Here is a 25,209-nt window from a genome sequence, read left to right as displayed (position 1 = left end):
CGTTTCCAAGAAAGTCAAATCATGGAACAAATTTTCGGTAACCTGGAGTCCACAAATTGTCCGAGCATGCTAATAGGCTTCTCGAGCAACCTCATCAGACTCGGGGTGGCAGCAGCAAGGATGGACGTGATGAGAATGCAGTAAAGCTTGACCTGATCAGGTGCAATGCTGGTCATGGCTGTGTTGTGCGAGAAATACATAGCCATCATACAAATCTGAAGCTGGAACCGCAATGGGAACCCGAGGGTGAGAATGTTTAGCATAGAAAGTGAAACCGAAAACCCAATTGTATTAAAGAACACAAACATAGTGAAAGCAACCCCATTAAAGGTCCCCATGATAGATTGCCCTGCGATATGAGCTTGTTGATTTGTAGCAGTCACGCTCGTTGTGTTCTGGGATACAGCAGGTATTGAGCTATCTTGCCAGGTTCCACCTGGTGGAGTCAAGCTGGCCTGAAACGTGGCTGTGGCAACTAGTGAAGCCACCACCAGCAATGCGCTACGTGCTTCTGATGGTGAGTCTCTGTGCTTTTTGAAAGTAAAGTACTTGACAAGATCTTTGTGGCTTTGGGATCTCTCTTGGCATGTGGAAGTAGAAGTAGAAGTGGTTCTCTCGACATTAGTGGTACCAACGTCTCGCCCTCTTTGAGCTCCAGCTTCGATGAATTTCTCATAGATTTCTCTATCGCCAGCTTCGCTCGGAAACATAACCAGCAAATCCAGTGCAGAGAGACCCATCTTGTTCATAGCATTCACCTCAAATGACCTTGACTCTTCTGGTATTGCCTGAACCAACACTTCAATCACCTATAAGAATAAAGAACAGAAGGAAAGAAATCAGATTTTCATTATGCTCTAAGACAGATATATAACCGCAACATAAATTTTTATCTTACCTGGCGACTTTTTCTCCAGGTCGCAAGATGAAGAGCAGTGTTACCCTGTTCATCTTTCTTGTACAATACGTCAATTCGATTCTGCTCTGTGATCAAATCAACAATGGCCGTGACGGCTCCAGTCTCTTGGTGCAGAACAGCAAGGTGCAAAGCAGTTTGACCTTGGACCGTCTCGTCTTCTAAGCAATCAACACAGCTTGACACTACCTCTCTGATCACATCGATTTTCCCTGTCATCGTTGCTAGATGAAGTGGAGTCTTTCCATCTTTACCTTTTAACCGGCAAAACTTCTTATCAATTCCCAAAATTGCCTTCACGGTCTCTACTTGACCGGCTGCTGCAGCCGCATGCAGAGGGCTAAAACCGTCTTTGTCCAAGTCAAAGACAAGGCCTGACCGCTGTCGAAGAATTTTCCCGCCGATGGCATACTCTTCACGCCTAGGATTGAAGGAGTTATGGAGAGGATCCGGTACGATCTCCTTTGGTAAATGAATCTCAAAATCATCCATTTTGATGATGATGCAGAAGGGAGAGAGGAGATAGATTTGAATATACAATGAAGGTGTGTGTACCCATCACGACAACCGCTTGTAATTATTCTATTACAAAACTCCCTTTGACATTTGACTTCGTAGCATATGTATGAATTCCTTAAATGGAACATCTGCTTACATTACAAGTGTCAGTTCTTTTGTATTAATTACTAGATTCAAGGAATTCATATAGTACGAAGTCAAAAACTAAGTTTGCTTTCAAAAACTAAGTTGTGGGGGATTGATTTCAAAAAACTAAGTTTGTTTTCAAAAACTAAGTTTGCTATTAGATTTATAATATATTATATATGTGTGGAGTTATGTTTGTAAACATATTTTTTTAGGAATGTTAACATTCATAATCTGCACTCATACCAGTTAAGTATTAGATTTGTTTATAATTTGGTTTAGACTAAAAAAATTATCAGTTTTGTCTTCGGCATATGTAAAGATAACTACATTAAAAAAACAGTAAGAAAAAGACAATATATCTATTTCAGGGCAGAAAAATAGTAAAACAAAAGTGATATGTTCCGCCCAGATATGATTTTCATCTCATAACTGTGGTTTTAATAATAATCTACACATTTCATATATTTTAGTTTATCAGATAAAAAATAAGTAAGTGTTTCGGATCCTCACGTATGTATGGGTTTTATTTGTAGATATATTTAGTTATATAGGATCTATAACATAAAATTATATTAGTCCGCTATAAAAGTGTGAGAATGAAATAATAATCCTTTCACCATATAATTTATTAGAATCATAGCAGTTATGATATTAATCCATTAAATCTATTCTTAACTGTTAAAAATTGTTTTTTTTTCACTTATGAACCAAAATCCACAAAACTTCAACATAATATATATTTTGAATTAATATTTTTGAAATCGATAATATTTGAATTTTTGAGATACTGATGAATCTAAAATCCAAAATTTATATAAAGAATATACTACTTTTTGAAATAGTAAATTGTGGTTAGATTATATATTACAAATATAATAAATGTATTCATATTTGAAAAAAAATATTCAAATTTTTTGGTTTTCATCTATTTATTATAATCAGAATTGATTAGTATTTTTGTTAAACTTTTTTTGAAAAAAAAAATAATTTTTTGTTGGACATATTCATTTAGATGATCGTTTTTGGAAATAACAAATAATATATCATCAAATTAAATAATTTTACATATATAGAATATCGACTTGACCTTGTGCAATTGCCAAAGGTAAGTCCTTAATGCACAAGACACCATCACACCAAGGATCGAGTCCCGCTCCCTACGAATGTAGGGATTAGGCTAATGGGCTGGCCTGTTGTGGTCCAATGGTTGAAAAAAAAAAATATCGACTTTAATAATCTGATCTGTTATCGAAATTTTTAAAAATGATTTTCAAAAGTATTGGGTATAAAACTATTGATATTCCATGAGTCAATGTTTTTATCCTTCATTCAATAATATTATTAATTTATTATACACTTGGTAAAATAGAAAAAGAAATGTGAATTTACAATTTTTTTGTAAAATATATGAATAAACACTTTATATTTTATACCACACATATATATCTTAAACTTAATGTTGCCTATTTATAAGTCTAAACACAATAAAATCAATCACAAGTGAAGTATTTTCTTCACGTCATAATTAAAGTCTCCATTTTTCAACCTACATACTTTCTTCTTCACACTACTAATCTCACAAATATATAGATATCCTTATGTGCGTTTAATAACTGCAGCCAAGCTATTTTAAAATGGTTTTCATACTTTATTCTTGTGTGATGATTGTCTTAGGATGAGTTGGAATTGTACATAATTTTGAGGTTTATTAGTCATTTATTCTCTTTATGAACATAAAGATTTATTAACACATATTAAAAACAATTTCGTTTTGAACATAAAAGAAGACAGTTTCATAGGCTTCTCGACTATATTGACATTTAATCCTGTATAAACACACCCAAATTATTAGTAAATTAAAAAAAAACATTAAATATTAACAACAATGAGAATCTTGATGTTTATGTGTATTATATACCTATGAGTTTGATTCCCAAGTCCAAATTATTGAACCAAAGTTTGCCATCTACAAAAACAAAGCACACAAATTATTAATACACAAAAATCTCCTTAAACCTCAATACTAACCACAAAATTACATCATTATGTAACAAAAATAATTACAACTTGATGAGTTGCTTTGAGGATCTATGTTCTATGAACAGCTCTTCCTGCTCTTCTCAATATTCTGATAACTTTTTTTGATGATTTAATAAATCAATTTATAAACTCTTTCAATCAAAAAGTGTCATGCAAAATAAAGATCAAACTTAACATAATATAAAATCCACCAAGTCAACAAACTAAGTAAAATTCAAAAATAAATAGATCAAAGTACCATAGTTTTGACGAGATACTGACACACAAGGTGGGAAAACAACTGTTTCCATGGTCCATTCGAAAGCTGAAATCAAGAATTAAAAAGAAAACTCAAAATTAGATTCTACTTCAATTAGCAAATAGAACAAAGAAAAATATATGTGCTATCGAAATTGAGAAACAAAAAAGGATATTCTAGGCTTTAAACACAAATATTTCGTTATATATATATAGGAAAATGGTATGGCATAAGTTAATTATCTATTTGTGATTTGTCATTTATTGTTAAGATATTTTTTACCCAAAACATTGCATAAATTTCCTAATTGTTCATCCACAATTTTCGCCACTATAAATTTTACCATATTTTGTTTTAATATTTGTTTCCTGACTAAAACAAAAGAATCTAAACAAATCTTATTATAATTTTCACAATATCGAAAAAATAATATCAGTTACTAATTACTTAAATTATCTTCAATTAATTTCAATCCATAATCGATGTAAAATTATTATAGAATTCAATTTATACTATTCATCATTTATTTTAATTAAACATAATATTTTATTGTAAAATTAGAATTTTCACTAAATTAGGATATAGTAGATCTCCTATTTAACTAAACATTAAAAATATTTCATAAATTTAAAATAATAATTTATTTTTATCTATTATTTGAATAGATTTTTGAAATACTTTCTTATTAATCATTTTGAAATCAATAGAAAAGAACACATTCCTTTTATAGATATTTTTCATTGGTTATTGTCGTCTTGTTTGTAACTATTGTTTCATTTCACAAAAGTATTTGTAGTTTTCTTGAACAAATTTTAAGAAACTAACGTTATCTATTTCCATTTTGGATAATCCAATATTTGTTTCCTTTAATTATCCACGTTATTTATGGTAATAAATTAATTTGGACTACTTCTTACCCAAATAAATAATTATTATTATATTAAAATTAAATAGTTGTTTCCAGCAATATCTCAAAATGTATTAGAAACTTAAATATATTTACATATATTTCGAATTTAAGAGTCCGATTTTTTTGGCAACAAACTTAAATAATTTCCATAAATATTAAGTAATTATTATTATTTTTAATTCAATTTCCATACACATTAAGTAATTATTATCTTGTTGATTGGGCTGTTATAGTATAATAATTTCAGTTTCCATAAACATTAGAAAATTATCTTGTTATTTAGTTTTATTGGCATTTATGGTAATTACATTGAAAGATTTATTTAGCTTTTAGGAAAATAGACACTTTAATATGGTGTAACCATCTTGTTTGGGTACGATTTTTATTTGTTTAGCTTAAATGACTTATACACTTAAATACCAAATAATATCTGTTTGGCTCCGATTTTTTTGCTAATCCTAACTCATTTAGTATCTGTTTGGCTCGATGATTAAGTCTAATTTGAGTGGCATTTCATGTAATAATTTTTTAATCTATGTCTACTTATTAAAAATGATTTCCTTTTAATATTATAGATTAGACATATCTTATGAATTGTATACGTTCAAAACCAGATATTCTGACTCGCTGACAACACCAACCAAAGAGATAAATTAACTTTTGAATATGAGAGTCAAAAGACCAAGTCCGATCTTAGCCGAGTTGACTTATCTCCCATTAGTTTCACATGATGAAACTTACGAAACTGTGTTTTTTGTTCAAATGAGTTTGTTAGAATAAGGATATAAGGAACGTATCGAGATTAGACAAAAGAATAAGAATAATAGTCGAAAAAGGAATAAATCAAGTGAAAACTTGTGTTGTAATTGTATTCGAATCTTCTACATTCTGCAACTTCTCTCATTGAAATAAAGAAGAGATAGTTGTTATTACGTGAAAGAAAATAATAAAAACTTAAAAGACTCCTAAAATCCTATAAATCACTACAATCTCTTAAGTTTTCTCTGTGGAGACTAACCCTTCTCTTCTGGAAAGTTCACATTTAACTTCCGGAAACACAATAAAAATCATGATCTGTAAAGGTTTAACTTCCTGAAACACAACAATCAAAATCATGATCTGTAAAGGGCCGTCTTTGGTTTGTTCAATATCCACGTCGGATGCTAATACAGTATCAGATAGCTTCTGCTTCTAAAGACCAGGAATTGCCTCCAAGTTATACTTTTCTTCAGCTTTGGGAGTTTCGCCTTCTCGGCTCTCCTGCGTTTTCGGTTTCTTCAATGCATCTAGAGTCTGGAGATATGTATACGACGAACTCTGAGGGTATTTGCTGCTAGGATTGCTTATTTGACTAGCAAGAAACCGACGGATGAGTCCCCTCAGAAATGGAGCCATTGTATCCGGTTCATATTCTAGGTAGTACATGATTCCTCCCATACATCCACAGAATAAAGCCACCTGATTTCATCGGTTGGAATAAAACATCATTTCCATTGTTAAAATGGGAAGAGAGTTGGAAATAACAAGAGTAGTTTGTATTGTACCTCAGCGTTTTTAATATCTGGAAGAAGGTGGCGGTTAATAAGTATCTCCCACAGAGAATCTCCTGCTCGTGGAAGAACGTATAGGGCAAGCTCAGAGCGTCTAGGTTTTTTCTCCAGCATAACCGAAAGGGCGGCTACACCACCCGCAAACCAATAAACGAGCTTGTGGTCCTTGGTTGCAACTTTTCTATGTGCACATATGAAAGCCTGGAGCAATTGGTTAACAGATATTTAGGCACATATATTTGGAATGGTTTTAGAAAACTATCTGCACAATAGGATGGGGCACAATCAAACGTAAAAACCAGCTACCTGAAAAATCCCAACAAAAGCAGACAAGAAGGAAGTCGATCTAACTGAATCCCTAATTGCAAGCCAAGATGTCCGGTACGGGGAAGCCACAAACTGAAAGTGTAGGATGAAATCAGAAAATACATATAATGTCTGACTAAAGGATAAACCCAGATCTAAATGACTGAAATGGGAGAGTTTAAGGAAAAAGCCTTACCTTTTGCAGGTGTAGAACGACATATGGGACAAATGTCAGGGAGAAGTATAAAGGAAATGTTTTCTTGAATGTAGCTGACATTGCATTAGCATTTTGGGCCAGACAGGAGTTAGTGTTTGGATGAATAGCTGAACAAGGAATGATGGAAGCAAACTCTTCCACCTTCACGTCACTAGCTGGGTTTTTACTAGAAATATAGTCTGATAAGGAGGCTACATCGATTGGACCACCTCTGCAGCATTCTCTTACAGCCTGATAGACAGGCCTTGCAACTGGACCAGTCTTCTGAATAAATTCTCTATATGATTTTGGCAAGGTTTCAGGACGCATTATAAAGGCATACATGACCTGCAACAAAATTAGTTTGCGGATCATAATCACTATTATATCAGATTAGAGAGATACGTATAGTGCAAAACAATTTTCTTCAACATCTATACCACTTCCATTACTAGTATTCAGAACACTGGAACAGGCAGAAAAGAGAAGAATTTCAATTACCTGAGAACATGCAAGAGAAAAAAGTAATGAATCTCCATGTCTCCAATGGCTTCCCCAAAGATGGAACTTGTTCTTTGACTTTGCGGAATTATAAGCCGCCTATTAATAAGAAAAAAAAGAAGATCAGACTCTCAAAATACATCTGATATAACTAGTACGACAGACAATACTATGACCATTAGATTTACCTGGCCTAATCTAGCCAAGAGGTATAGAGCAAGCGTGCGCCGCTGGTTGGAATCATCTAAAGCCAGGACAGACAAACCCGCAATTGAACCTGCTAAGACTCTGCTCCACCCTTAATCAAAGTCATAATAAGGTATATACTTTTCAAGCACTATGCACAAGCAAACAAGAGGAGCATATAAAAAAAAACAGATACAATACAAACATGAAGACAATAGCGAATAGAAACCAAAGACTTACGAATTGAGCGGCGTCTCTTTCTTTCTCCACTTCCTCAAACAGCATCTAAGGGCGTGATACGAGCCGGTAAAGCCACCAAAAAGTAGACCAATACGACATGCCTCTTCCCTCACTATCAAATCTTTCTCTGAGACAAGTTGCTGCAACCAATGTTCATGTGTTAGTTAATCACAAATACCAAGACTCAGAACATTGTTAGTAGAACTTGAAGGGAGACCTAGGCAAACAACTTATTTCGACACATCCTAAACAAAAGTCAAACACCTCACAGGTGCATCTACACGTTTGTAGCCCAACTGGAAAATTCAATCTAGCCTCCGGAAAATAAGAACACAACATGGCAATGCTTGACAACAAGCAGAGATGATAGAGCATGCATCAAGATTTGAACACTTTGGCCTCTTGATAAACAACATTTGAACCATTTTGGCACCGCCTCATATTTCTTAAGCCGAAGTCAATGACCACCATTGGCCCTAATTTCAAAAGAATCGTATCAAATTGAACGATGAAGCAGACTCGTAACTCGTAAGACTCAAAATCTCAAACATAAACCATAGAAACTGCCACACAAAAATAATCTTAATTCTCTCAATTCCCTCACCTTCAGATCAAGAAGCGAAGAATAAGACTGTCCCCTAGCAAGCTTAAAAGCGCGAAGAAGGATTCCGATCCCAACTCTAACACCATAAGAGAGAAGAAAGCTCTGACATAAATTCCCGATGGCATTGGCTACACAAGAAACGTCAGCGTGATCACAAAGCTCTGCCTGAGATCCACGCGCCGCAGAGCGCTGTCTACGCTGAAGCTCCGCCATGGCATCGCGTAGCCTCTCCTCCGCCTCACGAAGCCGGCGCTCAGCCTCCGAGCTGTCTTGAGATAAAGGAGAAACCGGTGGAGGCAAATACGAAGGATCCAAAACCGGCTTGGAGAACGAAGAAGGCATCGTCGAGTAACGGGAATTGAAATCGGAAAAGCTTCAGAGCTCCTTTGTAAGCTATATGTAAAATGATGCAATCAGAGAAATGTTGGGAGCAGTGAGGAAGAAGAAGCGATTGGGATATGATGCTACGACACGTCATCATTTATTACTTTTGATTTTTTTTCTATTTTTCTTTATTTGGGAAAAATCCGAAATATTTTTTTTCCTTCTTACCATTATAAAGCTCAAACCGAAACCCGAATTGAACCGAACCAAATTGTCTAATTTTTTGGTTTATTGTAAGCGTTTAATTAAAAACTTGGTTAAACCCAAAACTGTACCAAGTTAAGATTGACAACGACCAGTAGTACCACCACCGCTAAGATTAAAATCGGAAAAAAAAAATGAAACGGAAACAGCAAGAAGACGACGGCGTAGAGAAGGCCGTCTCTACTACTACAGTCGTCGCCACTAGCTCAAACACCATGAATGCTGACCATCTACTTTTGCAGTCATCTTCTAAACTGTCACAGAAGCAGGACTACATCTTCCATGGAGGTAAAAAAAAAAAAGAATCCTCCTCCAATCTTCGATATCCCTTACAAATCGATCAATCGTTTGATTTTGTTTGTGTAGGGAGACGCCATGTGAGACCGTACTACTTCGAGTTCATTTCTCATGTAAGTGTGTTTTCATCTTACATCTTTAGCGCTAGTTATTTTGCTCATACCACCAGAGTAAGCCACAGGGATATTGAAATTGATGTAGGTGAACAAACGATGGACAGGGAAAACAATTGTGGATTTGTTTGCCGACGAATTTAAAGGCCGGCCTCGTGATTATTATGTAAGTAACTTAGCTCTCATTCTCCTTTAATCTCAAAGGACTTAGTTTTATAATAAGTCTGGTGTTTAGGGAATTTTTTATATGTTGTTGAACATTGTAGGTTGGTGCAGTCAAAAGTGGTAGAATCAAAGTTGATGGAGAGATTGTACCTGTTTCATACATTGTAAAATCATCACAAAAGATTACTCACTTCCTTCATAGGTATGTTCTTTGAACTAAACTTTATTCAGATGGTTTGCATTTGCTTATTGAAACCAGTTTTGTATTGCATGTGAATTCCATATTCTAAATGTGTGAAAGGTTTTCAGGCATGAACCACCGGTGATGATTGATGATGTTGTGATCCTTCATCAAGAACCTGATGTTGTTACTGTCTGCAAACCAGCTTCTGTTCCTGTGAGTGTTTCTCGTTGGATATCTTTCAGTTCTTTTGGTCTACGGGTTTTATTTGGAATGATTAAATTAGACCATAAACCAAACTGAACATCATTGTATACATTTACATGTTTAATGCCTTTGTGGCGTACTATTGATATTTTGGTAACAACGCTGGTATTTTTGTTATTGTGTAGGTGCATCCTTGTGGTCAATACCGTAAGAACACAGTTGTTGGAATCCTTGATGCTGAGCATGATCTAGGCACTCTCTTTCGTATCCAGCCTCAGATATTTTGAAAAGGATATATAGATTTAGCTTACTCTTTTTAAAATAATACTATATGAGTTATCCTTGCATCATTTCACAGCTATTCACAGATTAGACCGTTTGGTTTCTGGATTGCTCATCATAGCAAGAACTGCTGCAAAAGCTGATTTTTTTAGGCAACAGGTACTGTTATAATTTAGTGTCATTTCGCTTGGCTATACTATAATTCCTAAGATGCTATTGGCTCTGATTAATCAAAATGTCACACTTAGTACTTATCTTGATTGTTTCAGATTGAGGGTGGACTGGTGAAGAAACGTTATATTGCAAAGGTTATTGGCGTGTTCCCAGAAAATGAGGTTTGGAATCTCTCTTCACATTATTGATGATATTGGACTGTTTATAATTACCATGTTCATATACTGGTACACGAGTGATACTCACTATGGTTTAAATATTGATTTGAGGGCAGTCATACCATCCAAATCTTAAATTCTACCAGCTTATCTTGAGGGAATTATAATATGGAAAACACTGGGGCTTTTGGTTTGGGAATTAAATTGATGTAGCTTCATGACTTTGATGTGTCAGATGGTAGTCGATGCCAACATAAATTATAATGGCAGCGAAGGAAGAAGCACAGCAGAGGTAAAGCCACATTATGCCTATATATTTAAAGAATGCAATCTTCCATTCTGCACTTGTAAGTAAAAATATCGGAATGTGTATATGATATATGCAGGACGCCATTTCAAGTGGTGATGATAAGAAGGTGAAGGGGAAGCCTGCATGTACCAAGTTCACTAGAATCGCTACATATGGGACTCATAGCCTCGTCTCGTGTGAACCAGTGACAGGACGAACCCATCAAGTAAGCAAACGATTATACATAGTAGATCATGCGTATTTATCAGCCATTATACGTAGAATGTGGTCAAAACTTATAAAGCTTCGGTGTCTAGATCTTATTAGCCATGGGAAAAGTAGATAAGAGAGAGTTTGGCCTTTTGGGGTTTCTCATTTTGGTTTTGACGTTTGTAGATTCGAGTGCATCTTCAATATACAGGGCATCCCATAGCAAATGACCCACTTTATCTCAATCAACACATAGATAATCTTGAGACCTATATTGCAAAAAGAATTAATGCGGGTGAGAGAAAGATGGTCTCTCCAGATGACTACGTGTATTCCAGTGAAGATTTCAGCATCGATCCAATGTGCACAAACTGCCCAAAGTTGATCCCACAAGGGTAAAAAACAGAAATTCTAAAACCACTACTGTGTAATTGTTTTCATCCAAATGGTGTCTCATATTTCTAACTTATGTAGATATGAGGAGCATGACGAGGCTCTTTGGCTACATTGCGTTCAATACTCTGGAACTGGCTGGGAATACGAATGTCCTTATCCATCTTGGGCATCCCTTTAACATTTATTTGATACTGTAATTCTTGTTACCAACACTTGTGGCAACTGTATTGTTTTGTATACATGTTCGACAGACATGCTGATTAGTGCTTACATGGAAGAGTATCAAGTTGATTTTTTGAATCTTGGATTCAAAGATTCTCTCATTTATCGATTCAAAGTTTTTGTTTCATTATCACTAAAAACCGTGTACAAAAAAAGAGGACCAAAAGAATTGGATTAGAGAGCCTAAGCTGTAGCAAAAATAGTTTGCATATTAGATATGAAACGAAATATAACCATGCCGTTCCATATTAATTTGATTTTCACAAGGCTTTTCAAAAACTAGCGACGCAACTGGTCATTTCTGGAACGCAAGAATTTGTCTATCAAACCCTTTGCTTGCACCCGACAAGCCTGATGTAAGATCTTCTACTGTTCTGAAACCAATCTGTGCCAAAACCAAAACACAAGAAATGATAAGGATCCAACCCCAAAACTTGCCAACAACATCAGGTTATAATAAAAAGAAGCCAAAACTATGTCGTTACAAAAATGGGTTGTACTACATAACAATTTCCATTAACACTTTACCCAAAACGTTATTCTAACTTTGAACCACACTTATACTACGCTTGATTGAATTTACAGATCAAGAAGAAGTATGGGCGAACTAAGGAATAAAATGGAGTGGACAGAGTACCTTATCAAGAAGAATTTCTTGGAAACGGTCTGGTCGTAAAACAATCTTTCGGTAATTCATTGCAGTTGTCTGCAAAACACACAAAGCAAACAAAGACTCAAACTATATATCTAGCTAACTTGTGCAATTAGAAAGAAATTTGCGTACATACACACCTCTGAGACACGGCGATTGTTTTCATAAGATTTCCAAGGCTGAGGTTCCATTATGAAGATTCCACCCTGAAAAGCAAACCCAACTGTCAGTTGCAGATACGAAAAGTAAATTATGGGCACCTGATTTTAGTATGATATAGTTACCGGTTGAAGAAGACGCCAAATTTTTGAAAATAAGGTGATCAAGCCATCATCGCCCCAATTCAAATGAACCCATTTTGTCACACTTAAACTGCATAAAAAGTAAAAATATCATCAATAAAGTTGTTATTTTCAAATCCAGCCTTAGAAAACCAAGTCAGAGGAAGTTTTACTTGCAACTAAAAATGTAACCTCCTTTTAGCCAGGTTTAGTAACATAAGATTATTTAACTAAAACCTCATGTAAGTCTTTTCTCAACTACAGTTGGAACTTCATAAGCACTTTGAGGTATGAGCAGTACCAACTGGTGACTATTCTTTTGTTTCTAACCCTCCCAAAAGTGCAAAGGCCAACACACGAGTGAGAAAAAGAGCAAAAAGAGAAAGGACTTAACTAATTTACCATAGAATTGTATCATAACGATTCTCGTCAAGATTTCGGGTTAGAACAAAATTCTCCTTCTGGAAGGACACAATCTGAGACAGGTCTATAGTTTCTGGGATGTCTGCCTTCACCTCGCCATTGGAGAGAGAAGTAGATTGCTCCATTGAACCATGTGCTCCATCTGCACTCTTTGAACTAGATTCCTTTTCACTTGACTTAGCAGAATTCTGCATTCTGACAAACTTCCTAAGATGCCAGTGAGCATCCTCAATACGACCTTCAATCAAAGAAACTTTTGTTCAATGCACAAGTTTCAAAAATATTTGTATCAGGAAAATAATAACAACAGTTCTGTGTTGCCACTTGAGTTACACTTAAATCAGACAAAACATTCAGTTTCTATATAAAGCAAAACTTGGAAGATAATATAACAGCCAATAGTTCTTACTTGAATCAATATCAACTCCAAGAATGCTCCGGCAACCAAACTTTTTAGCTGAAGAAGTGGAAAAAAAAACAAGTATCCGTTAATGATCATATAAATTGTCTATGCTAACAGAGTGATTTCAGACACAATGAAAACCCATTCACACTCTACTAAAGCATTCTCATAAGGACATGTAACTAAACTTCACAAAAGGCTACACCTTTCAAAGATAATAGGCATTGATTCTTGAACTATGAATTAAAAGACGTGGAACAGTTTATGAGTAGAACATACCAATATGAATAGTCATAATGCCGCTGTTGCAGCCAATGTCAAGACAGTCCTTGCCTACAAACCACTCTTTCTTCAATACTTTAAGCCGAGGATCCTCATCCGTGTCATTGCTAATCTAATAATAAATCCAAAGTCAGAGATTAACCAATATTAACATCAAAAGATGAGCAGAGTAGGAAAGATTTTGAAACAAGACTACCAAAATAACAAAGTGCAGAGAGGCTTACTCGGTAACCATAGTAGTTTCTGTAGTTTCCAAAAGGGTAGACTTCTTGGCTCTTCTTCTTCTTGCTTTGATTACAGTTGCCTTGTAGCTGATTCTGGTTCTGCTGCTGGGTTGGGACTTTCTCGTTCCCTTGTTGCTGCTTCTGCTGGGTTGGGACTTTCTTCTCTTCATTAGCTACAACTTTCTCAACACTCTTCTCATTCTCATGGCTTCTCTTTCTCTTCTTCTTATCCTTCTTCTGATCGTTGTCCCGACCCATTCTCTCACACGACGTTGGTTTCATATGTGAGACAAAATAATCCCGCGGAGCAAGGGTTTATACGTTACCGCGATCAACTCGATAAGATAGAATCGAAAACAAAACGATTAGTCTAAACAGAGAGACTCGACGAAACTAGCGCTAGAGAGGGTTTTTTCGTAGAGAGGTCGAGAGCTATAATAAAGCGGCGGAGAGCGAGGAAGAAGAAGAACCGTCTTTGAAACTCGAAAAAGGGTTTAACGAGTCTCTTTATTAAGTATTTATCTTCTTTTTGGAATTATATATATTTTCAAGCCTATTTCTGTAAATATACGAAGTTTCTATTCAAGCCTTTTTTTTGTTTTTTTTCCACATTTTAGTACATAGTTTGACTTTATTGTGATTCTCGGATTAGCGTTTATGAGGGGAATGACTTAATTAGATTAACGTTTACGAGGAGACTGGCATGGATTCTCGGATTAACGTTTATGAAGGAATTGGCATGGATTCTCGGGAGTACCGTTTATGAGGGGAATGAATCACACAATAAAGTCAGATTATGTACTAAAAAGTGAGTCCTCAAAACGGTAATCCGAAATTACATGCCAGTCCATTTGAACGCGAAAAAATTATGACTTGTCTTTGTCGTAAAGGGAAACAGTTACAGTTTTAGAAAACCTGATTAAACAAAATCGGTCACTAGAATTATATTCTCCATTAGGTTGAGAAGAGAACAAATTTTAGTAACCAATTTTGTTTACCAAGATTTCTAAAACTGTTTAACTGTTCCATCCACTACCATATTTGGAAACCAGCGAAGCGTGAAAAGAAAAAAGTCACCGCAAAAAAAGTATATGTTCGATGAGACATCAGATTTGGGTGTCGACGGTAAGGACCTTATCATGCATTGCACACCCAAAAGTTTGACGCCTCAAAATCGAACACATACCTTCCTAACAGTAACTTGTTTCATGCTCTTTGTCATTTAATTATAGGCCGCGATATCGATATATTTATAACACGTAAACGCATGCTTTGTGCGAGTGAATACATGCTTTTTGTGTGTTGAATCTCTATCTTTCCTTTTCTTTGGTCTACACAAAAATTGAGTTACCTGCTCGAAAATTTGGCAAGAATGTAACAGTTTAACTAACCACTTTTCAGTTTTTTCACGTAATGACTGTGCCAGAGATTCAAATCTTATCAAAACACACAAAACCTATAAAAAAAAAGGGTTAAAATTCGCAGTAACTGAGTGGCGGTCAATCTCAATGGAAAGCTTATGAGTTTTTATGCGATTCGTGTTGAAAAGGATAAAGAACAAGGAACTCAAAATGTTGCTCTTGTCATCAAATATTGTACAGAAGTTCTAAAAATATGATTTCCCTCTCTCCTCTCTTCTGTTCATACAACTCTTCTTTCAACTCTTCTCTGTTAATCGAAACAACTGCAGCGCCCCCGATGAACCAAGTTGAGAATCGAGTTGATGATGATAAGCACCTTCCTGAACCGAAAGGCAGCTGCTACTTTTAACACCAATTTGCCTTGATCAGTACGGTCTGTACCGCATGGCCCGTCTGAACCTGGGAACTCTCCTGCACAAAACCATGAGAACAACCATCGTCAATGTTTATGAACAACCCCATGACCATTCCTCTCACTAATATATATACACCGAATCAAACATATGAACTTCTCATCTCTCCTTTTTTTATCACAATCTCTGGTTTTATACTAGTCAATACAACCCAAACACTGCTAGTTTTGTTAAAAAGAGAGCAAGGCAGAGAAGTTCCTGGAACGCACCCATAGGCATATGGAGGGTAGAATGGAGGTCCTGGCATAAATCCCCTCATGGGTCTAAAGGGACGCCTTCCTCGAAATTGCTTCATTCCAGGGACATTAGTTCTCTTTGCAGATACCTGAAAAATTGATTAAACTAAGCTTTGTTAATGACATATATTTAGATATATAGACAATTGACTCCATGTCCGTAAAACGAGTTTGCACCTTTATCTGACGACCATGCAGTTCGGACTCATTCAAAATAAGAGAATTCTGAACAGCTTCTACTTCCACAAATTCAACATAGGCAAAACCTTTGGGCTGACCAAACTTATCAGTCAGAATCGTAACCCTATTCACTGTCCCACAGGATTGAAAATGCTGCTGGACTTCCTCTGGAGTACATGCATAGTCCACCTAGTATACATAAAACCAAAGACACAGGGAAGCTAAAGAATCAGCGGGTACTAACACTTCAGAGATACTCTCAAAGCAACAAAGATGGGAAATGACTAATAAGGTCTTATGAATTTAAAAGCTAAGTAGGATAGCAATAGCAAGAGATAGCGAAATAAACAACAGTCTGTGACACCACAAATCACTACAAAGACAGACTTTCTTTGAAAAAGATACAAACATCAATGAAAAAACATGGGAAAATTAATGGTGGAAGAAGCCTCACATTGCCAACATATATTGATCGCGAATCCACTTCCTCCTTCTCAGCTGAACTAACACCTCCTGAAGGATCTTCATTGATATGCAACAATAAAAAGGGCATTAACACGATTAGCTTAGAGTTAATCTTGCCTAGTAAACTGGAATCGTTTCAATTAAATTCATCACTAATCACACAAAACTAATAATGGTTTCCATACTATACCCAAACTACAGTCAATTACTTAAAAGAATCGTTGATTCAANAACATTAATAAAAAAAAACATGGGAAAATTAATGGTGGAAGAAGCCTCACATTGCCAACATATATTGATCGCGAATCCACTTCCTCCTTCTCAGCTGAACTAACACCTCCTGAAGGATCTTCATTGATATGCAACAATCAAAAGGGCATTAACACGATTAGCTAAGGGTGTTCTTTCCTAGTAAACTGGAATCGTTTCAATAGAATTCATCACTAAACACACAAAACTAATAATGGTTTCCATACTACAGTAAATTACTTGAGAGAATCGTTGATTCACCTAAAAAGATTCCAATAAAGCAATATCCTAATTAACAAGAGATGCTCTAACCCTAATCTATCAATTTAAGGTTTACGTGAAGCTGGGCATAAAAAAGATTCAAGAATCTACGAATGGGTTATATAAGCACAAACCTTGACCAGCTCCCATATCTTTCTCAGCTTTGGCTTGCATTTCACGCAAAGCTCCAGCTTCTTCCTCGATCTCCTTAATTCGTTTCTTCATATCCTCCAAATCCTATCATAACAAAATCCAAAGCAAAACAACATACTAAGATACAGTGACAAACAAGGGAAGGGTCTATATATATATATATATCTAAATTAGATAAAAGATAGATCGAAGAATCAAAAATACCCTAGAGCTAGAGCCTGGTTCAAGCTCCTCATCTCCGGCGGCGGCTCCTTCATCTCCGCCGTGTTCTTCATACTCCTCCGTATCCATCTCTCCTTCTTCCTCCTCTGGGATCTCTCCACCGTACACCTCGTGCTCTTGCTCATCGTGCAGCGGCATCTTCGTCTCTCTCTCTCTCTCACTCGGCGACTGTCGTAAAAAAAGCGAAAGAGAGAAAACAGAAGTTTCGGGATTTTTAGGGCTTGAAATCGGGAAAGAAAGGGATTGGAAGGTTTATTCGTAATTAAATATACCCGAAAAGGTTAATTTTGGTAAATTAACAAAATCTTTAAAACTACATTCACCAAAGTAGACATGTACCCAAAAAAATTCGTCGGTTGGAACTTGGACCTTCCAATGGGCTTAACGTGACGTCGCAACTGGGCCTCACTTATGATCTCATTAATGATTACGTGGCACATCACTTTAATGAGTCCCACTGGTGGTGACGTGGCCTCTCACCCATTTAACTCAGTGGTCTACAAACGTTTACGCTCTTCTCTGAAACCAAAAGCTTCTTATCTTCTTCGGGACAGAGCAAAACACAGCCTCCGATGGCCGCCACGTCATCATCACCGCCGTGTATTAGCGTCTCAGTGTCGTCACACCTCCTCCTTAAACCTTCTTGCACCATCCTTAGAGTGTTCGGTTTATCACAGCCTGGGAGCAGGAGTAACCGTAGAGTAGGACGGTTAACGGTGACCCGGTCTAACCTGGCGCAGGATTTTCTCGGTGACTTTGGAGCTCGTGACCCTTACCCTGAGGAGATAGCGAGCCAGTTCGGTGACAAAGTGTTGGGATGCCAAAGCACTGAGCACAAGATTCTTATACCAAACGCTTCTGTGTTGTCTCTCTCTCAGCTTGATTGTTCCCCTGTTTCACCTTCGCAGCCTCCTTTGTCCGCCGATGATGCCCGAACCCTCCTCCATAAGGTCTGGTTTACTAAGCTTTACAGTTTCGTTGGTTGATCAAAATGTTGTTAAAATTCGATTTCTACTAGTTATCTATATAGAACTGGCTACTCCAACTCATTGTCATGGTTTTTGGAATCTGTTATCACTACAAAAATTTAAAGTTATGCATATTTCAAACGGTTTTATCTAGTTCAAGAAAGATAGAATTATTACAAAAGATATTATGAAGAGTGTGAATTTGGAATGATAAAACAATAGATCATTAATGTTTATAAGTCTCATGTGTTCTCATTGCCATGGTTAAATGGAACCCATGAAGTTTTCAATCATTATGTAAACGGTTCAGGTTTTGGGATGGAGTATAGTGGAGGATGAAGCAGGCAGTCGGAAAATAAGGTGCATATGGAAGGTGAGGGATTTCCGGTGCGGTGTTGAACTCATAAACTGGATCCATAAGGTTGCTGAAGCTTCTGGTCATTACCCTTCTCTTCATCTGGAAAGTCCTACCCAAGTTCGAGCTGAACTATCCACCACTTCTATTGGTATGTTAATCAGATATAAACATTATTAGTTGTTTGAGATTTGAGTTTTAATGTATATGGTTTCTTTGAAATGGTTGGTTGTTGGATGAACAAAAAATGCAGGAGGGTTGAGCCTGAATGATTTCATAATGGCGGCCAAGATAGATGATATCAAGACTTCTGATCTTTCCCCTCGGAAACGAGCTTGGGCATAACCTTCCTCATTTTCATTATTTTGTGACAAATTTTGTTTGATAATATGTAATGTATGTTATTCTTCATTCATCAATCAAAAGAAGCCGCTCTACTTGTCGTATGAGATTCATTTCATAATTAGGATATTGAGGATTTTAGACAGATGAAATGCTTCAAAGATTTTATAAATGACTAAAATATAAAAAGGATGACATTTTTATTATAAAATCACTGTGTCGTCTTCGTGCTTTTCTAAAACATTTATTATGCGACTAACACAAATTTTGAAAATAACAATGTTTCACATAACAAACTACTTGTTGCAATATCCTAGGGTGCGGTGGTTGGAGGACCAGCACTTTTGACGCATAGTTGTTTTAGCATAGGTGGGAAAAACGGGTTGCAGTTAGCTTCATGGTCTAGAAAAGCGTTACAACAAGCTGGACCTATGCTGCCAAAGTTGTGGGTCATTACGGCTTGTCTGATCTCTGCAAAGCATCCTGGCCAATCCATAAATGACGACCAGCATTTGGTTATGTCTGGCATTCCTGGCATTCCGGGCATACCGGGATTCGGATTAAATGGATTTGGAAATGGAAACGGGAACGGGGGGAACTGCGGTAGCTGAGCATTAGCGGAGGCTGCAATGCATAAGATAACCACTAGGAGAGAAACACTCTTGATCGACATGATGATTGGGTTCTCTACTTTATGCGACAAGAGAGATAGAAGACTTGATTATATGCAGTTTGGTTTTGTTTGATGAAATTATGTGGCTATGTGGACAAATTTATATTAAAGTAATGGTCTAATGGAGTAGGGAATACTAGCTGGCATTGTGAAACGTATACAAGTTACCTTTTGTAATCACTTTTATCGTTTTAAATTTTGGAAGAAAATATAAAACAATCAAAACATTTGATCATGGAGTAGTAACGAGGTACATTGAATCTGATGGATATATATATATATATATATATATATATATAATTATATATATATGAACACTTTAACTAACACATTAAAAAAAATATTATCTTCTTAACCAGTCTCAACTCTTTAGAAAAAAGACAGGTGAAAAAGATATTTTCCTAACCAAGTTTCATTTATGAGAGAGATTTTTATAAATACACCAATATAAAATTTTTGAAAACTACACTTAATATTATAATTATTTGAAAACTACATATTTGGAAATAAAAATGGACAGAAATATCCTTATTATTAAACAATTAAATAAAAATAAGAAAAACTTAATTTATATTTAAAAATAATTAAACTTTAAAAATAAATTACTTTTAAAAATGGTTAAATTCGAAATAAATTACTTAATAAATAAACATTATAACGAAAACGTATTTATTATATTTTAAATTATGATTACATTAATCAATTTTTGATCTTATAATTTTGAATTAAAAAAGAAGAATTTAAATATTTTTGTTGATATTATTTAGATTTAAATTTATTTTAAAATAAATAATTCAAGATTATACAATTTATAGTATATATATATATCAATATTTTAGACTTAATTTAATCAATGTTGATTTATTTACAATGTCGACTTTTTGAACAATCGTTTTGTTTTTTTACTTCTATTGACTTAATTATCATTGTCATCGGCTTATATTTAAACAGTTGACTTATGTTATGGCTAGTAGATTTTTAACATAGTCGATTTATTTAATGGTTGACATATTTTTTTTGTTCATCGATTTATATTTGTTTTTTGTTGATTTGTTTATTTATTGTTGACTTATTACATTCTACGTTGATTTATAAATAAAGTCGATATTTTGAATGGTTACTTAAGTTTAATTTTTGTCGACTTATTTATTTTTCCATCGATTTATTTTAAAACTGTCGACTATTTTTTTGTTTGGTTATTTTTTACATAGTCGACTTTTGATGATGTTGACTTGTTTGTTTTGTTTGTTGACTTATCTTTTTTTCTTGTCGATTTGTTTGGTTTTAATAGACTTATTTCATTTTAAGTTTTCATTTTAAGTTGACTTATTAATACGATTGACTTTTTGAACTGTAGACTTAAATTTTATTCCTATTGATTTATGTTTTTTCTTTGTTGAGTTATATTAACAAAGTCGATTTATTTTTTTATAATTGATTTGTTAAATAGTTGATTTTTTCAACCGTTGATTTATTTTCTAAAAACTCATAATTTTTTATTATTTTATTAAACTTGATAATTATCAAAATAAATTGAAATATATAATTATTTTTCAAAACTTTTTAATAATTATTAGTGATTTATATATTTATTTAAAACTAATATTATCTAAAAGTATTTACTAAACATAAATCGTAAAAGAATAATTCTAATTAATTTTATTTTAGTTGTTATATAATAAATTTTAAAAATTAAATTACTAAATAATACCGGATTTTTAATCACAATTGAGTAACAATTGAGTGATCCACGATCATTTTTATTTCGTTTATCTGAATTTCAATTTTCGTTATTGATTAATATTATCCATAATAAACTACTTCATCATTATCTAAAATTTTCAATATCTAATTTATAAACAGTGATTTTTAAAAATAATTTTCTAACATAAATTAATTTAATTATTTTGTGTTTATTTTTTAACATTTAATTAATTATTAATTAAGGGAAGATTTTATTTATTTTATCTGAATTAAATATTTTTAGTTATTGATTAATATTATATATAATAAATCAATTCATCATTTTCAAATACAATTCAGCAAAATTCCAAATATTTAGTTTACACAATGTTTTTAAAATTAATTTTTTATATGAATTAACTTAATTAAATTGTATTTATTTTTAAGAATTTGTAATTGAGGACAAAATAGTCAATTAGTGCAATACATAAGGTACATTTGAAAGAGTTAAAAAGGGGTTATTGGTTTTATGATTTTAATGGATTTGGAAATTCAAACAAAAATCATGTGTTATTCAATCATTGATTTTAAAATACTTCTGAAAATTATGTGTTATTGGTTCTATGATTTACAGATACTTGTTCAAATCCTATGTTATTCATTTAATGATTTGTTTTTGGATTTTAAAATCCACATTATGTTTTAAATAAATTTGAATGAATTTGAAAGTGTAAAATAGAAGGATTCAAATCCAAGGATAAAACATGTTATTTCAAGATCCATGTGTTTTAATTTTTAGAATTTACAATTTCATATGGATTTTAAAATCATCTCTCCAATAACAACCCCATTAATATAGGTTCCAAATTTCCTATTAAGTTTAAGGTATGTATTCAAATTTTTTCATAAAAAATGATTTGAATTGAAAGGAGCAATATATTAAAGTTTTAAATGGTCAATGCATTCAATGTTTTTCTTTTTTTAGTAATTTAGATAACTTCTAAAATTTGCAGATTTCGTTGATATAAAATTTGGTTCAGAATCCACAATTGGTTGGTCAACCTAAGAAACTTGTGTACAAAGGGAGAGGGCATCAACCTTTAAGCTTAAGGATGTATTCAAAATAGGATTTTGGAGGATTTTGGAAGATTTCTGATATTCTGGATTTTAGGAGATTTACAATGAGTTTTTAAAGTAGTTTAGTGGAATTATTATTATTTTCTATTTTTAAAAATAAAAAATAGTTTGTGATTTGATGAGATTTGATGAGATTTGGTAAAACTTTAAGAGATTCTCACACAAAACATATTGTTCATCAATTTATTAGATACCGTAATCATCCTGTATATAATAGTCATATTGGTCTAACAAGTCGTAATGATGAACAATAATAAGTAAAAAAAAAACAGAACACCTCTCGTTGCTTTCGTGTCTTCTGAACACTCTTGTTGACACACCCATATATTTTATATAAATCATAATCTAAGTGTAGTAAACCCAAATGTTTCAATTCAAGTCCAGAAACGAGAGTGTTCATCGCCCCAAATTAAATATTCGATTTGATTGGACAGCATAACACAAAGATTTAAATTGAAAAGTACAAAACATAATTTAAAGATAAATTAAAGCACTCAGCATTGCATCATGCCCACATATTCATAGTATCAAATTCTGGGAACTTACGAGAAATGAATTCAGAATTCAAAGACGACTCTTGGATCAATGAAAAGTCTTCCGACAAATGAATTCAGAATTACATGCCTTCAAAAAAAATTTGAATTCTGAATTAATGCCTTAAGAAAAGAGAAGAGGAAGATTCAAGGCATGTCTTCTGAGATTTTTGTTAGTGAGAGAGATGACTTTAACGATAAGAATGTGGAAAAGTGACTTTTTCTTCTTTTCTGTGAATTTTTTTAAACCAATCCTTCAAAAATACACTCTCGAAGGTGGGATTTTTAATAGAATTTTCCTTACAAAAATGTATCCAAAGTCTCTCACAATCACTGAACAGTTACTGAAAAAAACGCGTTTCTCTCTCAGGCGTGAATATCAAGACAACCTCTCTTCTTTCCTTTTCCGACGTCGGGAGAACTTTGTCCCATCTCTTCTCTATTTCAACCCGGCTCTTCCTTTTTTCCCCATCTTTTTAAACTTTTGGCAACTTCTCAACATTATGCAAATCTCAGATCTAGCTTGTTTATCTTGTAAAGAAAGATGTAGATTTCTGCCGATTCTCATCATTCTTTTCTTATGCCCAGGCTCTGTGGATGCGGATCGATTGTCCACTGCTTTGTATATGTCAAAAATCGGATTCCTATTTTCACCTGAAGTTTTCTTCACCTTGGTTTTATTTATGGAAGAAGCTCAACCTTCTGAACCATCAGATGCGCCTTTCCGGGGAAAGTCGTCGACGGCGCACGACGAACTTCTCTTCAGGGTTATGGTTTTACCGATTGTCTGGACCTCCGCCTTAACCTCTCGCCACCACCAGAGCCTAACATGATCGAATCTAGTTTCTCCGGAGTTGCTCTTGACACTACAAATCTATCCGCGTACTCCGACCAGCCGCCACACACTGAGATGCTTGTGGCCACCAGATGAAAACCCTAGTGTTTCTTTGGTGGACCTGAATTATGAGGCCGACCCAATAAAGATTCCCCTATCTCAGCCCATCTACCAAAAAACCAGGTTCACTTACTATTATTTTTTAACAACTCCTAGCTCGTATCAAGGTCTGTATCGCGAGTATATCCTCTTAGGCCGAAGACTCCTCTTGAGAAATACACCGTTTAGACTGCTAGGCTTGTTTAATCAGTTAGTCAAGCCCCTGGTATCTGCTATATGTGTGGTATTAATATTTGCTCCCTTGGCTCCGAAGTTATGTGGCGTTTCAGCTCTCAAATCCTATTGCCAACAGCCTGACTATGTCTCTGGTAGATCCTTAGCTAATATTCACCCTTTGTCAATACTAGCTTGCGACTTCAGCCATCACCCAAAGGTCATTAAGGTCATCAATCTTATTTGCTGTGTCTTCTTGTTACCTTTAGCACCCAACTCTCACCACTCGCCATAATATGTGAGATATCAACTGTCTGTGTCTTTCCGGCTACAAACTTTGTGTGGATGCCTTAATCTCCATAGCCATGGCTCTTATGCGAGAGAGGCTCCACCTGTTATGTTGCGGTCTGTCACTTATCCTTGGCGCATCCCGCTAATAGCTTCTTTGGTGAGTTCTTTTTCTCCAAAGCATATGAAGCTCCCTGTTATGACCCTTGTATAACCTCAAGTAGCTCCCCTCACGCCAGTGAGACGCTTAGCCATGACTTCATCTTCAACGTCTCCTAGTCATCGTTTGACAGGGACCATTTCACCTTCCTTTGAGTTTCTCTTGGAAGAGTTATCGACATACCTTGATCTCTCATGTGCTATTTGTTTCCTAGCAAGTAACTCAAAGCTCTCTTGGATTAATGGTCGATGTAATCTATCTATCTTTGTTTGGCATTGGGGAATGCCCTTGTTTGCTTTTGTTGTGTACTTTGGATCTTTGTATTCATTCTTTGTACTTGAAATTAAGTGAATGAAATCAAGTATTTTGACCCAAAAAAAAAGTCTCTCACAATCACTATTATGTTTTTCAATAAAAAAAAAGAATTTGGTTTTGAATAACAGTGGATTTGTTATGATTTTTGCAAATTGTTGATTGAAT

General features: G+C 34.7%; 7 protein-coding genes across 7 annotated transcripts; 2 read left to right on the top strand and 5 right to left on the bottom strand.

The window, feature by feature from the left end:
• Nucleotides 15-1,487, bottom strand: LOC104725624 (ankyrin repeat-containing protein At2g01680-like). Its single transcript, XM_010444298.2, has 2 exons — nt 899-1,487; nt 15-809 (listed from the first exon to the last, which is right to left on the bottom strand). The coding sequence occupies exons 1-2, from the start codon at nt 1,406-1,408 to the stop codon at nt 15-17; spliced, it is 1,305 nt and encodes a 434-aa protein (XP_010442600.1). The 5' UTR covers nt 1,409-1,487.
• LOC104725623 lies at nt 5,596-8,771 on the bottom strand. Its single transcript, XM_010444296.2, has 8 exons — nt 8,336-8,771; nt 7,732-7,871; nt 7,494-7,593; nt 7,306-7,404; nt 6,805-7,152; nt 6,609-6,701; nt 6,297-6,503; nt 5,596-6,210 (listed from the first exon to the last, which is right to left on the bottom strand). The coding sequence occupies exons 1-8, from the start codon at nt 8,675-8,677 to the stop codon at nt 5,944-5,946; spliced, it is 1,596 nt and encodes a 531-aa protein (XP_010442598.1). The 5' UTR covers nt 8,678-8,771; the 3' UTR covers nt 5,596-5,943.
• On the top strand, nt 9,030-11,695 carry LOC104725622 (RNA pseudouridine synthase 7-like). Its single transcript, XM_010444295.2, has 12 exons — nt 9,030-9,211; nt 9,290-9,333; nt 9,422-9,499; nt 9,600-9,700; nt 9,808-9,895; nt 10,072-10,150; nt 10,245-10,327; nt 10,438-10,503; nt 10,736-10,792; nt 10,887-11,015; nt 11,186-11,394; nt 11,474-11,695. The coding sequence occupies exons 1-12, from the start codon at nt 9,058-9,060 to the stop codon at nt 11,571-11,573; spliced, it is 1,188 nt and encodes a 395-aa protein (XP_010442597.1). The 5' UTR covers nt 9,030-9,057; the 3' UTR covers nt 11,574-11,695.
• On the bottom strand, nt 11,774-14,377 carry LOC104725621 (probable RNA methyltransferase At5g51130). The gene is made up of 8 exons (XM_010444294.2): nt 13,883-14,377; nt 13,656-13,770; nt 13,383-13,430; nt 12,953-13,211; nt 12,554-12,641; nt 12,410-12,475; nt 12,255-12,323; nt 11,774-12,002 (listed from the first exon to the last, which is right to left on the bottom strand). Exons 1-8 carry the CDS (start codon nt 14,162-14,164, stop codon nt 11,913-11,915), a joined length of 1,017 nt encoding a protein of 338 aa, XP_010442596.1. The 5' UTR covers nt 14,165-14,377; the 3' UTR covers nt 11,774-11,912.
• On the bottom strand, nt 15,340-17,721 carry LOC104725619 (polyadenylate-binding protein 1-like). The gene is made up of 6 exons (XM_010444293.2): nt 17,465-17,721; nt 17,242-17,344; nt 16,879-16,946; nt 16,130-16,321; nt 15,926-16,041; nt 15,340-15,714 (listed from the first exon to the last, which is right to left on the bottom strand). Exons 1-6 carry the CDS (start codon nt 17,618-17,620, stop codon nt 15,669-15,671), a joined length of 681 nt encoding a protein of 226 aa, XP_010442595.1. The 5' UTR covers nt 17,621-17,721; the 3' UTR covers nt 15,340-15,668.
• On the top strand, nt 17,979-19,254 carry LOC104725618. The gene is made up of 3 exons (XM_010444292.1): nt 17,979-18,432; nt 18,761-18,956; nt 19,059-19,254. The coding sequence occupies exons 1-3, from the start codon at nt 18,055-18,057 to the stop codon at nt 19,148-19,150; spliced, it is 666 nt and encodes a 221-aa protein (XP_010442594.1). The 5' UTR covers nt 17,979-18,054; the 3' UTR covers nt 19,151-19,254.
• LOC104725617 lies at nt 19,293-23,408 on the bottom strand. The gene is made up of 2 exons (XM_019231563.1): nt 23,187-23,408; nt 19,293-19,834 (listed from the first exon to the last, which is right to left on the bottom strand). Exon 2 carries the CDS (start codon nt 19,818-19,820, stop codon nt 19,461-19,463), a length of 360 nt encoding a protein of 119 aa, XP_019087108.1. The 5' UTR covers nt 19,821-19,834; nt 23,187-23,408; the 3' UTR covers nt 19,293-19,460.

Source organism: Camelina sativa, chromosome 11 (genome assembly GCF_000633955.1).
Source record: "Camelina sativa cultivar DH55 chromosome 11, Cs, whole genome shotgun sequence".
NCBI classification, from domain to species: domain Eukaryota; kingdom Viridiplantae; phylum Streptophyta; class Magnoliopsida; order Brassicales; family Brassicaceae; genus Camelina; species Camelina sativa.
The sequence above is the reverse complement of the archived record's forward strand: the minus strand, read 5'-3'. Positions and strand labels throughout refer to the sequence as shown.

Excerpts from the sequence above, each read along its gene's own strand:
- LOC104725622 (XM_010444295.2), top strand. The coding sequence starts at position 9,058 with ATGAAACGGAAACAGCAAGAAGACGACGGCGTAGAGAAGGCCGTCTCT. Across the intron at positions 9,896-10,071 it reads GCAAACCAGCTTCTGTTCCT|GTGCATCCTTGTGGTCAATA; the intron begins GTGAGTGTTTCT and ends GTTATTGTGTAG. Across the intron at positions 11,395-11,473 it reads CCAAAGTTGATCCCACAAGG|ATATGAGGAGCATGACGAGG; the intron begins GTAAAAAACAGA and ends TAACTTATGTAG.
- LOC104725617 (XM_019231563.1), bottom strand. The coding sequence starts at position 19,820 with ATGTCGATCAAGAGTGTTTCTCTCCTAGTGGTTATCTTATGCATTGCA.
- LOC104725621 (XM_010444294.2), bottom strand. The coding sequence starts at position 14,164 with ATGAAACCAACGTCGTGTGAGAGAATGGGTCGGGACAACGATCAGAAG. Across the intron at positions 13,431-13,655 it reads CATTATGACTATTCATATTG|CTAAAAAGTTTGGTTGCCGG; the intron begins GTATGTTCTACT and ends CCACTTCTTCAG. Across the intron at positions 12,476-12,553 it reads TTTGGCGTCTTCTTCAACCG|GGTGGAATCTTCATAATGGA; the intron begins GTAACTATATCA and ends TTTGCTTTTCAG.
- LOC104725623 (XM_010444296.2), bottom strand. The coding sequence starts at position 8,677 with ATGCCTTCTTCGTTCTCCAAGCCGGTTTTGGATCCTTCGTATTTGCCT. Across the intron at positions 7,405-7,493 it reads TCTTGGCTAGATTAGGCCAG|GCGGCTTATAATTCCGCAAA; the intron begins GTAAATCTAATG and ends TCTTATTAATAG. Across the intron at positions 6,702-6,804 it reads TCGTTCTACACCTGCAAAAG|TTTGTGGCTTCCCCGTACCG; the intron begins GTAAGGCTTTTT and ends CTACACTTTCAG.
- LOC104725619 (XM_010444293.2), bottom strand. The coding sequence starts at position 17,620 with ATGCCGCTGCACGATGAGCAAGAGCACGAGGTGTACGGTGGAGAGATC. Across the intron at positions 16,042-16,129 it reads TGCATGGTCGTCAGATAAAG|GTATCTGCAAAGAGAACTAA; the intron begins GTGCAAACTCGT and ends TCAATTTTTCAG. Across the intron at positions 15,715-15,925 it reads TACCCTCCATATGCCTATGG|GAGAGTTCCCAGGTTCAGAC; the intron begins GTGCGTTCCAGG and ends GGTTTTGTGCAG.
- LOC104725618 (XM_010444292.1), top strand. The coding sequence starts at position 18,055 with ATGGCCGCCACGTCATCATCACCGCCGTGTATTAGCGTCTCAGTGTCG. Across the intron at positions 18,433-18,760 it reads CCCGAACCCTCCTCCATAAG|GTTTTGGGATGGAGTATAGT; the intron begins GTCTGGTTTACT and ends TAAACGGTTCAG. Across the intron at positions 18,957-19,058 it reads ACTATCCACCACTTCTATTG|GAGGGTTGAGCCTGAATGAT; the intron begins GTATGTTAATCA and ends CAAAAAATGCAG.
- LOC104725624 (XM_010444298.2), bottom strand. The coding sequence starts at position 1,408 with ATGGATGATTTTGAGATTCATTTACCAAAGGAGATCGTACCGGATCCT. Across the intron at positions 810-898 it reads CCTGGAGAAAAAGTCGCCAG|GTGATTGAAGTGTTGGTTCA; the intron begins GTAAGATAAAAA and ends TTATTCTTATAG.